Here is a 13,699-nt window from a genome sequence, read left to right on the forward strand (position 1 = left end):
TTACTTTGAAGTTTGAAAAGTTATCATGGACCATAGCTGATTTCAGTTCACCATGTGATGAAGAAGACAATGCTGAGAATTGAAAATGATACACTGGACTTGGCACATCCATATTCACATTTGATAGATGCACAATAGAGAGCATCCTGACAAATATCATCATTGCTTGATATGGAAACTGCACTGCGGCAGACAGGAAGTCTCCACAACGGACAGTCAAAATTACCCAACATCACTGGAACAAGCTTACCCACCATCAAGGACATATATACAGAAAAGTGCCAGCAACATCATGAAATATGCCACCCACCCTGCTTGTGGACTGCTTCTTCCACTCCCATCAGGGAGGAGGCTACTTAGCATCCACACCAGGACTACTAGACTCAGAAGGAGTTCTATTCCCCAATCGGTAAGGCTGACCAACACCTCCACCAACTAATTCACCTCTCCACATCCCACCACCCAACAGCACTTCTTTATCATTTCCTGTCAGTCACTTAAAGTACAGACTCTCCTGTGCCTAGTGTCACTGTATGGACATTCAATCATCTAAGTAGCTAAGAAAAACAAGATAATATACCTGAACAAGTATCTCCCAGTGGCTCTAACATCCATTTCAAAGTTCAGAGTAAATGTTATTATCAGAGTACATATATGTCATTACTTACAACCCCGACATTCATTTTTCTGTGGGCATGCTCAGCAAATATATTTAATAGTAACTATAGGAAGACTATAAGTAACTATAGAAAGATCAAGTAGAGCATAGAAAACAACAAACTGTGCAAATGCAAATATAAATAAGACCATAAGATATAGCAGCAGAAGTAGGCCCATCGAGTCTGCTCCACCATTCAATCATGGGCTGATCCAATTCTTCCAGTCATCCCCACTCCCCTGCTTTCACCCCATACCCTTTGATGCCCTGGCTAATCAAGAACCTATCTATCTCTGCCTTAAATACACCCAATGACTTGGCCTCCACAGCTGCTCGTGGCAACAAATTCCACAGATTTACCACTCTCTGATTAAAGTAATTTCTCTGCATCTCAATTCTAAAAGGATGTCCTTCAATCCTGAAGTCGTACCCTCTTGTCCTAGAATCCCCTACCATGGGAAATAACTTTGCCATATCTAATCTGTTCAGGCCTTTTAACATTTGTAATGTTTCTATGAGACTCCCCTCATTTTCCTGAACTCCAGGGAATACAGCCCAAGAGCTGCCAGACATTCCTCATACGGCAACCCTTTCATTCCTGGAATCATTCTTGTGAATCTTCTCGGAACGCTCTCCAATGTCAGTATATCCCTTCTAAAATAAGGAGTCCAAAACTGCACACAGTACTCCAAGTGTGGTCTCACAAGTGCCTTATACAGCCTCAACATCACATCCCTGATCTTATACCCTGTACCTCTAGAAATGAATGCCAACATTTCATTTGCCTTCTTCACAATCGACTCAACCTGGAGGTTAACCTTTAGGGTATCTTGCACAAGGGCTCACAAGTCCCTTTACATCTCTGCATTTTGAATTCTCTCCCCATCTAAATAACAGTCTGCCCATTTATTTCTTCCACTAAAGTTCTTTTTTTTAAAACTTTTTTTATTGCATTTTTAAATGGTTACAAAGTATGAAAAAACAATGTATATAACCCTTACCCCCTCCCCTTAACCCCTCCCCCCTAACTGCCCTATAGATACACTTTTCAACATTGTATTTCATTTGCCACTTCTTTGCCCCTTCCCCTAAACTCTCTGTGAACACAAAGTGCACTGCAGATGCTGTGGTCAAATCAAGATGTACAAAAGAGCTGGATGAACACAGCAGGTCGAGCAACATCTGTTGAAAGGAGCAGTCAACGTTTCGGGTCAAGACTCTTCGTCCTGATGAAGTTGAGTTCATCCAGCTTTTTTGTACCCCTAAACTCTCTGTTTCCTCAACACTACCCGCTCCTTCACCTATTTTTGTATCATCAGCAAATTTAGCCACAAATCCATTAATACCATAGTCCAAATCATTGACATACATCATAAAAAACAGCAGTCCAGGCCAGAATAGGATCCTTTTATTCCCACTCTCTGATTTCTACCGACCAGCCAATGCTCCACCCACTCTAGTAACTTCCCTGTAATTCCATGGGCTCTTATCTTGCTAAGCAGCTTAATGTGTGGCTCCTTGACAAAGGCTTTCTGAAAATCCAAGTACACCACTGTCTACTGCACTTCCTTTGTCTACCCCGCTTGTAATTTCCTCAAAGAATTTCAGTAACTTTGTCAGGTCGGATTTTTCTTTTACGAAACCATGCTGGTTTTGGCCTATCTTGTCATATGCCTCCAGATACTCTGTAATCTCATCCCTAACAATTGATTCCGACAACTTTCCAACCACTGATGTCAGGCTAACAGGTCTATAGCTTCCTTTCTGCTGCCTCCCACACTTCTTAAATAGTGGAGTAACATTTGCAATCTTCCAGTCATCTGGTGCAATGCCAGAACCTATCGATTCTTGAAAGATCATCGTTAATGCCTCTGCGATATCTCCAGCTCCTTCCTTCAGAACCCAGGGCTGCATTCCATTAGATCCAGGAGATTTATCCACTCTCAGACCATTAAGCTTCCTGGGTACCTTCTCAGCTGTAATTTTCACTGCACGAACTTCACTTCCCTGACACTCTTGAATGTCCGAGTATACTGCAAACATCTTCCGCTGTGAAGACTGATGCAAAATATGCATTCAGATCCTCTGCCATCTCTGCATTTCTCATTACAATATCTCCAGTGTCATTTTGCATTGGTCCTATATCTACCCTCAACTCTCTTTTACCCTTTATATACTTAAAAAAGCTTTCAGTATTTTCTTTGATATTAGTTGCCAGCTTCCTTTCATAATTCATCTTTTCCTTCTGAATGACCATTTTAGTTTCCTTCTGCAAGTTTTTAAAAGTTTACCAATCCTCTATCTTCCCACTAGCTGTGGCTTCCTTCTCGTTTGCTTTTACTTTGGCTCTGACTTCACTTGTAAGCCATGGTAGTATCCTTCTTCCCTTTGAATATTTCTTCTTATTTGGAATATATCTGTCTTGCACTTCCCTCATTTTTCACAGAAACTCCAGCCACTGCTGCTCTGCTGTCCTTCCTGCAAATGTCCCTTTCCAGTCAACTTCAGCCAGTTCCCCTCTCATGCCATTGTAATTTCCTTTATTCCACTGAAATACCGACTCATTGGATTTTACTTTTTCCCTCTCAAATTACAATGTGAACTCGATCATATTGTGATCACTGTTCCCCAAGGGTTCCCTAACCTTAAGCTCTCTTATCAGCTCTGGATAAGAGGTGATAACATTCAGTCCAGTACAGCCAATCCCCTAGTGGGCTCAACAACAAGCTGTTCTAAAAAGCCATCCTTTAGATATTCTACAAATTCTCTCTCTTGAGGTCCAGTACTGACCTATTGTTTCCACTCCACTCTCATATTAAAATCCCCAAGGATGATCATGACATAGCCTTTCTGACATGCCTTTTCTATCTCCTGCTGTAATTTGTAATCCACATCCTGACTGCTGTTTGGAGGCCTTTTAATAACTGCCATTAGGGTCCTCTTACCGTTTCCATTTCTTAATAAATAGCAATAAAAAACAAGAACATGAAATAGCAAGGTAAAGAGTCCTTAAGATGAGATCATTGGTTGTGGGAACATCCCAATGGATGGGAAAGTGAGTGTTCTTTTGTTCAAGAACCTGATGGTTGAGAGGTAGTAACTGTTCCTGAACCTGGTGGTGCAAGCCCTGAGGCTTTTGTACCTACTACTTGATGGCAACAGCTAGAAAAGAGCATGGCCTGGATAGTGAGGATTTCTGATGATGAATGCTGCTTTCTCCAACAGCGTATCCTTCAGATGTGCCTAATGGTTGGGAGAGCTTTACCTGTGACGTACAGGGCTGAATCCACTACCTTTTGTAGAACTTTCCATTCAAAGGCATTGGTATTTCCATATCTGGCCGTTATGCAACCAGTCAATACACTCTCCACCACACATCTACAGATGTTTGTCAGAGTTTTTCATGATGTGTCAAATCTCCACAGACTCTAAAGGAAGTGAAGGGACTGCCATGCTTTCTTCACAATTACATTTACATGCTGCATCCAGGACAGGCCATCGGAAATAGTAGCACCAAAGAATTTTAAATTGCTAACCATCTCTACCTCTGATCTGCTGATGAAGACTGGCTCATGAGCCTTTGGTTTCCTTCTCCTAAAGTCTACAATCAGTGCCTTGATCTTGCTGACATTGAGATGTTATTATTATACCACTCAACCAAATTTTCAATCTCCCTCCTGTATGTGATTCATCACCACCTTTGATATGGTCCTCAACAGCTGTGCCATCAGTAAACTTGAAGATGGTGTTGGAGCTCTGCTTAGCCACACTGTTATAGGTGCAGAGTGAGTACAGCTGAGGGCTAAGTATACATCCCTGTGGTGCACAGTGCTGATGGAGATCATGGAGGAGATGCTTTCATCAATCTGAACTGCCTGGGGTCTATAAGTATGGAAATCCAGAATCCAATTGAACAAGGGGGTATTGAGATGATGGTTTTGGAGCATATTGATAAGTTTTAAGGGGATTATGGCATTAAATGCTGAATTGTAATCAATAAAGAGCATCCTGATGCATGCATCTTCGTTGCCCAGATGCTCTGGGTTTGTGTGAGGCACCAATGAGATGGCATCTGCTGAGAACCTGTTGAGACAATCCAAGTTGCCTCTCAGGCAGGAGCTGATATGCTTCATCACTAGCCTTTCAAAACACTTCATTACTATGGATGTTACAGCAACTGGCCAATAGTCACTGAGGCAGGTCACCACGGTCTTCTTGGGCACCAGTATAAATGAAGCCTGCATGAAGCATTTGGGTGCCACACACTGCCGGAGCAAGAGGTTAAAGATATCAGTGAACACACTAGCCAGTTGGTCAGGACAGGTCTTTAGTACATGGCCACTACCCCATCTGGTCCAGATGCTTTCTTTGGACTCGCCCTCCTGAAGACAGCTTACACATCAGCTTCAGATACTGAGGCCAATAGGATCATCAGGACACATGGGGTGTGCGATGGTTCCTCCCTGTTCTGGTGGTCAAAGTGAGCATAGAAAGCATTAAGCTCATCTGGAAGTGAAGCCTTACATTACCTCTTACCTCTTAGCCTTACCTCTTAACTGTCCTAATCCATGAGCCTTGCTTTTTAGGCTCTGCCTGTATGCTAGTTGGAGACAGCCAGGTGACCTGATTTACCAAAATGCGATCTGAGTAAGGAATAGTAGGCGTTGCTTATCTTCGTGTAGCAGTGTGTTCAGGCCTGTAGTGCTACAGGTTATATGCCGGTAATAATTGGGCAGGATTTTCTTCAAACAAGCCAGGTTGAAGCCCCATGCTGATTGATATAACTTTGTAGGTTATAGCATTCAAACTCTGCTACAACTGTCGAGCATCCCTCATTGATGCCAGTTTGGTTCTTCTTGTCAGATGGCTTTGTGGAGTTCATATCTCATACCGGCACCTCTTGTAGCATTCTTGGACTCCAGACTTGCCTCTGATCTGGCCCACAGCAAATTTTGGATCTTGTGCTTCATCCAGGACTTCTGATTGGGGAAGACTGAACAACTTTGTGGGGACACACTCATCTCCATCTGTTCTAATGAAGTCCGTTACAACCTTGGTGTATTTATTCAAATCTCAAGATGAGTGTTTGAGCATGGCTGAGTTCACTGACTCAAAGCAATCCTGTAGCTGTTCCTCTGCCTCCCACAAGCACCTCTTAACTGTCCTAATCCACGAGCCTTGCTTTTTAGGCTCTGCCTGTATGCTAGTTGGAGACAGTCAGGTGATCCGATTTACCAAAATGTGATCTGAGTAAGGAATGGTAGACATTGCTTTTCTTCGTGTAGCAGTGTGTTCAGGCCTGTAGTGCTACAGGTTATATGCTGGTAATAATTGGGCAGGATTTTCTTCAAACAAGCCAGGTTGAAGTCTCTTACTATAATTTGAAATGTATTGGGGTGGGTTGTTTCTTGTCTGCAGTCAACATTATGCAGTGTCACAAGTGCTTGCTTAATTCAGCCACTGGTGGTATATTAAGCTGCCTTCAGGATCATGGATGAGAACTTCTGAGGCAAATAGAATGATCTGCATTTGATTAATAGGTGTTCCAAGTCAGGGGGAACATGAGTTCAACATAACCAAGACGTCAGATCAACAACAAGAATTAACCATAAAACAGACACCACCACCTTTTGCCTTTCCAGAGTCCACGGGGCATTTGTGTTGCATTTAGATTGAGAGGTCTGGTAATGGTGATTTGTAGCACAGTGACAAGCGGATACCAGGTTCAATCACAACAAAATAACCAGTACTTATCAAAAAATTTAATCAGAACTATATCATTTATCCCTTCCAAAATAGAAATCTGTTTAGCTATTAAAGAGTTGTATACTTCCATTGGAATTTCAACTTGTCCGAACGAAACTAGTTGAACTGCAGGAATTTACATTCTGAAGTTTAGTGTAGAATTTTCATTTCATACTTACCTACACATGCCTGCCCTCCTGCCGGAACCTCAAACCCTTGATCACATAGACAGCGAAATGAACCATCTGTATTTTCACAATACCCATGAGTACCACAGATAGTTGCATTCACACATTCATCAACGTCTGCAAAAGATCCAAAACAGCTGGAATTAATAGTACAATTTCAAAATGACAAAGTGATTATTAAATACAGTGGAATATACCGTCCAGATTTTTGGAAAAAACACTTCAAACTCCAGTAGGTCATAATAATATTATTTGTAAGTGAAACAAGGGCAGTATTCCACAGATCAACATAATGTTTACATAATGGTTAACAATACTCATAATAAAGCTCATTTATGGTAATGATTTGGAACAAAACAATACTTTAAAAAATTTCTCAATTTTGTACCTTTCTACTCATTTTAATTCTTGCTATTTCCTTGCTCTATATGATCATGCATATTAACCTGTTCATTAGATGTTATTCTTAGTTATTCTCAGACAAACAACAATGGACCCTGCACCAATCCCTGTGACACACTACTAGTCACAATTCTCCAGTCAGAGGCAACCATCTGCTACTATTCTTTGGCTTCTCCCACAAAGCCAATATCTAATCCAATTTACTATTTCATCCTGAATACCAAGTGACTGAACCTCCTGGACCAACGTCCCATCCCTTGCTAAAGGCCTCATACAGTCCCAGTAGTCAGCTGGAATTGGCAGAGTTGATGTGTAGAGATTGTGGATAGTTTGTGGGAGACTTCAGCTTCCCTATATTGAGAATTAGGAAGGCAAATGAGGATAAGAAAAGCATCTGCCAGGTGAGAGGAGCCAAAATTGCAAAAGATTCTGTAAGTATGCTAGGAGTCAAAGATTGGCTACAGAAAGAATCAATCCCTTAAAGATCAGCTTTGCTGCCTGTGTGTGGATGCCAAAGAAATGGAAGAGATTTTTTTTTAATGAATATTTCTCTTCAGTGTTTACTATGGAGAAAGTAAAAGAAGCTAAGGAAATGAGGGTAATGACTGGTGATACCTTGGAAAACATATTGATTAGCAGGGAAGAGGTATTGGAGCCCGAAAGCTACATTAAAATGGGTAAATACCCAAGGCCTGTCTTGGTGCACTCCCAAACCTTGAGAAAAGCCAGAGAAGAAAATTTAATGGCCTTGGGAGAAATTTTTACTTCAATGCTGACCACAGGTGACATTCTGAAGGACGGGAGTGGCTAATAAAGCACCACTTTTAAAAAGGTAGAAAAACAAGTCATTAAATTATAGGTAGGTGAATCTGACATCAGTGATGGGTAAATTGATGGAGAGGATAGTGAGGGACAGGATGTATCAACATTTGAAGAGGCAACATCCAATTTGGGGCCATCACTATGGCTTTGTACATAGGAGGTGGTGTCTGAAAAATCCCTTGGAGTTCTTCGAAGAGGTAACTAAAAGGGTAGATGAGAGTATGACAGTGGATGTTGTCTATATGGCCTTTGTCAAGGTCCCTCTTGGCATGCTAGTCTGGAAGATTAGTTTCCTGGGATCCAGAGCGAGGTAGTTGACTGGATTCATAATTAGCTCAGTGGTTGGAAGCAAGAGGTTTATAGCTGAAGGTTATTTGTGATACCTAAAGTAGATGGTGTTCTAGATACTGTATGAGGCTATGAAAAAAATTACTGAGTGATCTTGAACATCTAGGTGCTGTATGTGGGCTGAGGATTAACAAAAGGTTTTCAATCCAGAAATGTAAGGGTCTGCATTTTGGGAAATTAAACCAGGGTAGGTCTTCTCCAGTGAATGGTAGGTCCTGAGGAGTGTTACACAACAAAATCCTTGGAGTACAAGATTATAGTCTGCAGAAAGCAACATGTCAGTTAGATAGGGTGATGAAGAAGGCACTTGCACACTGGCCTTCCAACAATCAGGACACTGAGTACAGGAATTGGGAAGTTGTGTTACAGTTATAGAAGATGTTGGTGAGGCCACACTTGGAGTACTGTGTACAGTATTAGTTACCATGTTATAGGAAATATGTTACTAAATCAGATTTATCAGGCTGTTACTTGGACTCGGGGTCTAAGTTACTGGAAAGGTTGTGTAGACTTTATTCCCTGAAATGTAGGAGATTGAGGGGTGACCTGATAGAGGTATACACAATCAAGAGGACAGAGACAGGATGAAAGCACAAAATCTTTTTCCCTGGAAGAGTGTGTAAGAGGGATAGATTTAAAAGGGACATTGTGCAGCTTCTTCACACAAAAGGTGCTGTGTATTTGCAATGAGCTGCAAGGAATAGTGGTTGAGATGTGCACAAGGTATGTTCTCACTGGAGGGAGTCCAGAGGAGGTTTCTAAGGATGATTCTGGGAATGAAAAGATTAACATCTGAGGACTGTTTCGCTGCTTTGCACCTGTACTCTGTGAAAAGAGGGGATCTCATTGAACCATATGTTGAAAGAACTAGATGGAGGTATGTGGGGGGGGGGGGTGATGTGGAGGGGTTGTTTTCTCTGGTGGGTGTATCCAGAACTAGAGGGCATAGTCTCAAAATTGAGGGGAGACCCTTTACAGCAGAGGTGGAGACCCAGATTGTGGGTATGTATAAGGCGAAAGTTGATAGTTTCCTGTTTGGTCAGGGCATTAAAAGAAATGGCAGAGCAGACATGGCCTAATTCTGCTCCTACGTGTTATGAGCAAAGTTTAAAAGTAATCTAGACAAGTACACAGGAGAATTTTAGAGGGCTATGGGCTAAACACAGGCAGATTGGATGAGCTCACTGGGCAATAGTTGACATGGATGAGTTGGGTCAAAATGCAATGCTGATTCTATAACGGTCAATTGTCCCTCTCTTGATGATAAATAGTAGCACCTGACAATAAAGAAAACCTGCTATTAAGCAAATTTTATTTCAAATTTCTTTCTTTGTACAAATTTGCCATCTCTGTGGACATGACAGTCACTTGGAGAATTATATGGGCAGTTACATCTGTCACCAACAATTAGCAATGGAGAAATAAGGTTCAGTGGAGCTAGGGTACCATGAGCCTCTTCACTATTGCTCCCCGAACCTGAACTACCATACCCACCTCCTCTTTCAAGTACATCAACCAGACAGTGTACAAGTGTACAGATACGTGATTTATAATCTATAACTAATATGTCCAATCCATATGACAAACTCACCTTTGTCTTTCAGTGTCTTTCTGTTTGTAATCTGTAGTTGCACACTCAACTGCAGATTACAAGAAATAGTCATTCTATTCAGAGCTTTATCAGGGAAAGGCATTACCAGGATGACTGGGGAAAAGATTCAAAGCCTATATAAAAAAATATTGTTCTTGGGGTCTATCTATCACACCAGACAAGACCCAAGATGCAATGAATCTGCTGAAACCATCCAGCACATAGTAGCATGGTGCAAATGCAGGCAGGGACATAATACACTGAACAGCACAACCAAGCTGCAGGAATTGTGTACAGGAATATCTGCTCTGAGTATGGAATGGACACTTCCAAATCCAAATGGGATCCACCCGAGAAAGTCCTATGGGACTTCCAAATACAGACTGATAAGCAGGTAATGGCCAACCAGCCAGACATAGTAATATTGGACAAGGAACAGAAGAAAGCAATAGTAATAGATGTGGCAATCCCAAATAACAGTAACATCAGGAAGAAAGAATATGAGAAAATAGAGAAATAACAGGGCTTGGAAGAGCATTTATAAAGGATGTGCAAGATTAAACCCAGAGTAATCCCAGTGGTGATAGGAGCATTTGGAGCTGTGACACCTGGACTGGGAGAGCAGCTCCAACAAATCCCAGGAACAACATCTGCAATCTCAGTGCAGAAGAGTGTACTACTAGAAACAGCAAGCTCCCAGGCCTCTGGCAGAGGACCTGCAATTGAGGGAAAAATGCACATACACACCACCCATAAGGGATGGAGGGATTAATTAACTAATTAATTGAGATATCTAGATATATATATAAATAACAACCCCACTAGTTTGGGTATATCAGGTTCACTACTACTCAAAGTGGAGAATCAGCATTCACAATAATATCAAAATCATCAAGATCCTGTGGTTGTGGTAAAAGAAGCCAGCCACCCTTCAATCCCATCAGCCACTGTCTGCCCTATGTAAGGAAGAGTCTGCAGTTTCTACATTTGCCTTATCAGCCATTTAAGGATCCATAAAATCTGAGTGGAATTTATTTTCAATTCTAGGAGTACCTAAAATGGGAAAATTCTAGAGACTTAGTTGAATTCTCAGAATTTAGTTATGGAAAATGTAACCATTTGGAAGAGGGAATAGTTAAGTGAATAAGAGTAAATGATTATAATGCTCTTAAACTATCATACACACAAATATTCCGTTGTGTTCTTTGAGAAAGTACATGTCATTGACACCAGCTCATATCATGAATGATATTTAACTGCCCTCTGAATAACTTGGAATTAAACAGTAAATGATATATACTGGGGGGGGGGGGGAAGAGAAAGAAAAAACTCCAAGCTTTGTCAATTATGCCCAAGAAGGTTGAAAAGAAAAGATGAGAAACTATTGGGTAGAGTCATAGAGAAGTACAGCACAGAAACAGGTCCTTTGGCCCATCTAGTCATCTAGACCATGCTGAAACCATTTAAACTGCTTACTCCCATTGACCTACAACACAACCATAGCCCTCCATTCCCCTTCTATCCATGTACCTATTCAAACCTCTGAAACACTTAAGTCGAGCTTGCATCCACCACTTCTGCTGGTAGCTCATTCCCCACACTCTCATGAACCTCTGAGTGAAGAAGTTTCCCCTCATGTTCCTCGTAAACTTCTCACCTTTTGCCCTCAACCCATGACCTCTAGTTGAAGTCCCACCCGACTTCAGTGGAAAAAGTCTGCTTGCATTTACCCTATCTATACCCTTCATAATTTTGTATTCCTCTATAAATTCTCTCAATTTCCTAAGTTCTAAAGAATACATTCCTAACCTATTCAATCTTTCCTTATAACTCAAGTTCTCCAGACCTGGTGCCATACTTGGTAAATTTTCTCTATACTCTTCCAACCTTGTTTACATCTTTCCTGTATGTAGGTGACCAAAAATGCACACAATACTCCAAATTAGGCCTCACCAATGTCTTATACAACTTCAGCAAAACATCCCATCTCCTGTATAGCTATATGTGGTTTTCACATCTGAACATGATTAACAAAAACATTTGATAGAAGTATACAAAATTACAATAGGTATATATAAAGATAATGCAAGCAGATTTCTTTCCACTGAGTTCACAGATTAAGGGTAAAAGGAGAAATATTTAAGGAGAACCTAAGGGATAATCCTGGAAACTATAGACTGGTAAGTCTCACATCAGTGGTAGAAAGTTAATAGAGAGAATTCTTAGAGATAGAATTTATGAGCATTTGGAAAATCATGGCTAAGTATGGAGTGCCAGCATGGCTTTGTACGGGACAAGTTGTGTCTTACTAACTTGATAAGAGTTTTTTGATGAGGTGAGGATGGTGAATAATGAAGGTAGAGCTGTTGTCTGCATGGATTTTAGTAACGTGTTTGACAAGGTCCCTCACAGGAGCCTCATCAAGAAGATTAAGGTGCATGGGATCAATGGTAAACTGATGTTTGGATTCAGAACTGGCTTGCCCATAGAAGACGTAGGGTAGTGGTTGAAAGGACTTATTCCAGCTTGAAGTTTGTGATTAGTAGTATTCCACAGCGATTTTGCCTGGGACCTCTGCTGTTAGTTATGTATATGAATGACCTGGATGAAAATGTAGATGAATGGGTTAGTAAGCTTGCAGATGATATTAAGATTGGTGGTGTGTGGATACTACAGATGACTAACAAAGAATACAGTGGAATATAGATCATTTGCAGATATGAGTGGAGAAATGGCAAATGAAGTTTAACACAGCTAAGTGTAAATTGTTGTACCTTGGTAGGTCAAATGTATAGAGACAATACACTATTAAGGGCAAGTCTCTTAACAGTGTTAATGAGCAGATGGTCCACATTCATAGCACCCTGAAAGTGGCTACCAACTTTGATAGAGTGGTTAAAAAGGCATATGGCATACTTACAGTACCTTTATTAGTTGAGGCATAGAGTTTAAAAGTCAGGAAGATATGTTGCAGATTTATAATTTATAAAACTCTAGTTTGGCCACATTTGGAGTATTGCATACAGCTTTGGTCACCCTATCATGAGAAGGAGGTTGAGGCTTTGGAAAGTGTGCAGAAGAAGTTTACCAGGATGCTGCCTGGCATATGCTAGAATGACAGGTTAGACTAACCTGGGCTGTTTTCTCTGGAGTGGCTGAGGATGTGCGGATCTGATAGACGTTTGTAAGATTATGAAAGGCATAGATACAGTAGACAGAGATTCTTTTTCCCCAGGGTTGAAGTGTCTATTAAAAGAGGGCATGCTTTAAAAGTGAGAGGAGTAAATTTTGAAGGAGATGTGAGGGACAGGATTTTTTTTTACGGAGAGTGGTAGATTACAGATGATAGGTATATGGACAGAAAAGGAACAGAGGGTTATGGGTTGAGTGCAGGTCGGTGGGACTAGGTGAGAGTAAGCGTTTGGCATGGACTAGAAGGGCCGAGATGGCCTGTTTCTGTGCTGTAATTGCTATATGGTTATATGCTTGGAATGCCTTGCCTGGTGGTAGAGACACTTGGGTCATTTAAGTGACATTTAGATATGTGCATGAATGTGAGGCAAATGGAGGGATATGGACAATGTGTAGGCAGAAGAAATTAGTTTTGTTAGCAAATTGATTACTAATTTAACTGGTTTGGCATAACATTGTGGGCCAAAGGGCCTGTTCCTGGGCTATACTGTTCTATGATTTATATTAACAGTTTAACACAAACTAGATGGGCCAATAAATCTGCTTTGAAGCTGTAGTGCTCTATTCAAGGATGATGCACAAGCCACCAGTGTGAACTGCCATTGGTGGAAGAACAATTTTTTAAGTGTTAGAAAATTAGGAATACTAACATGATCTGTTAAATGTAAGCATTTAATAACAAGAGTGAAAGAGTTGCTTGCATTCTAGCTACTATAATACTTTTCTACAATATTGAAGCATGGTAAAGTTAGG

The 13,699-nt window shown here is 41.0% G+C and overlaps 1 protein-coding gene across 2 annotated transcripts in view; it reads right to left on the minus strand.

Moving 5' to 3' along the window:
• Positions 1-13,699, minus strand: part of LOC132389583 (latent-transforming growth factor beta-binding protein 2-like) — a 408,009-nt gene that overhangs the window by 64,176 nt on the left and 330,134 nt on the right. For both annotated transcript variants that reach the window (XM_059962068.1, XM_059962075.1), the window contains one exon: positions 6,583-6,708. In XM_059962068.1, coding sequence (XP_059818051.1) covers positions 6,583-6,708 — 126 coding nt within the window. The remainder of the gene's footprint in view (positions 1-6,582; positions 6,709-13,699) is intronic.

Source organism: Hypanus sabinus, chromosome 2 (assembly GCF_030144855.1).
Source record: "Hypanus sabinus isolate sHypSab1 chromosome 2, sHypSab1.hap1, whole genome shotgun sequence".
Classification (NCBI taxonomy): Eukaryota; Metazoa; Chordata; class Chondrichthyes; order Myliobatiformes; family Dasyatidae; genus Hypanus; species Hypanus sabinus.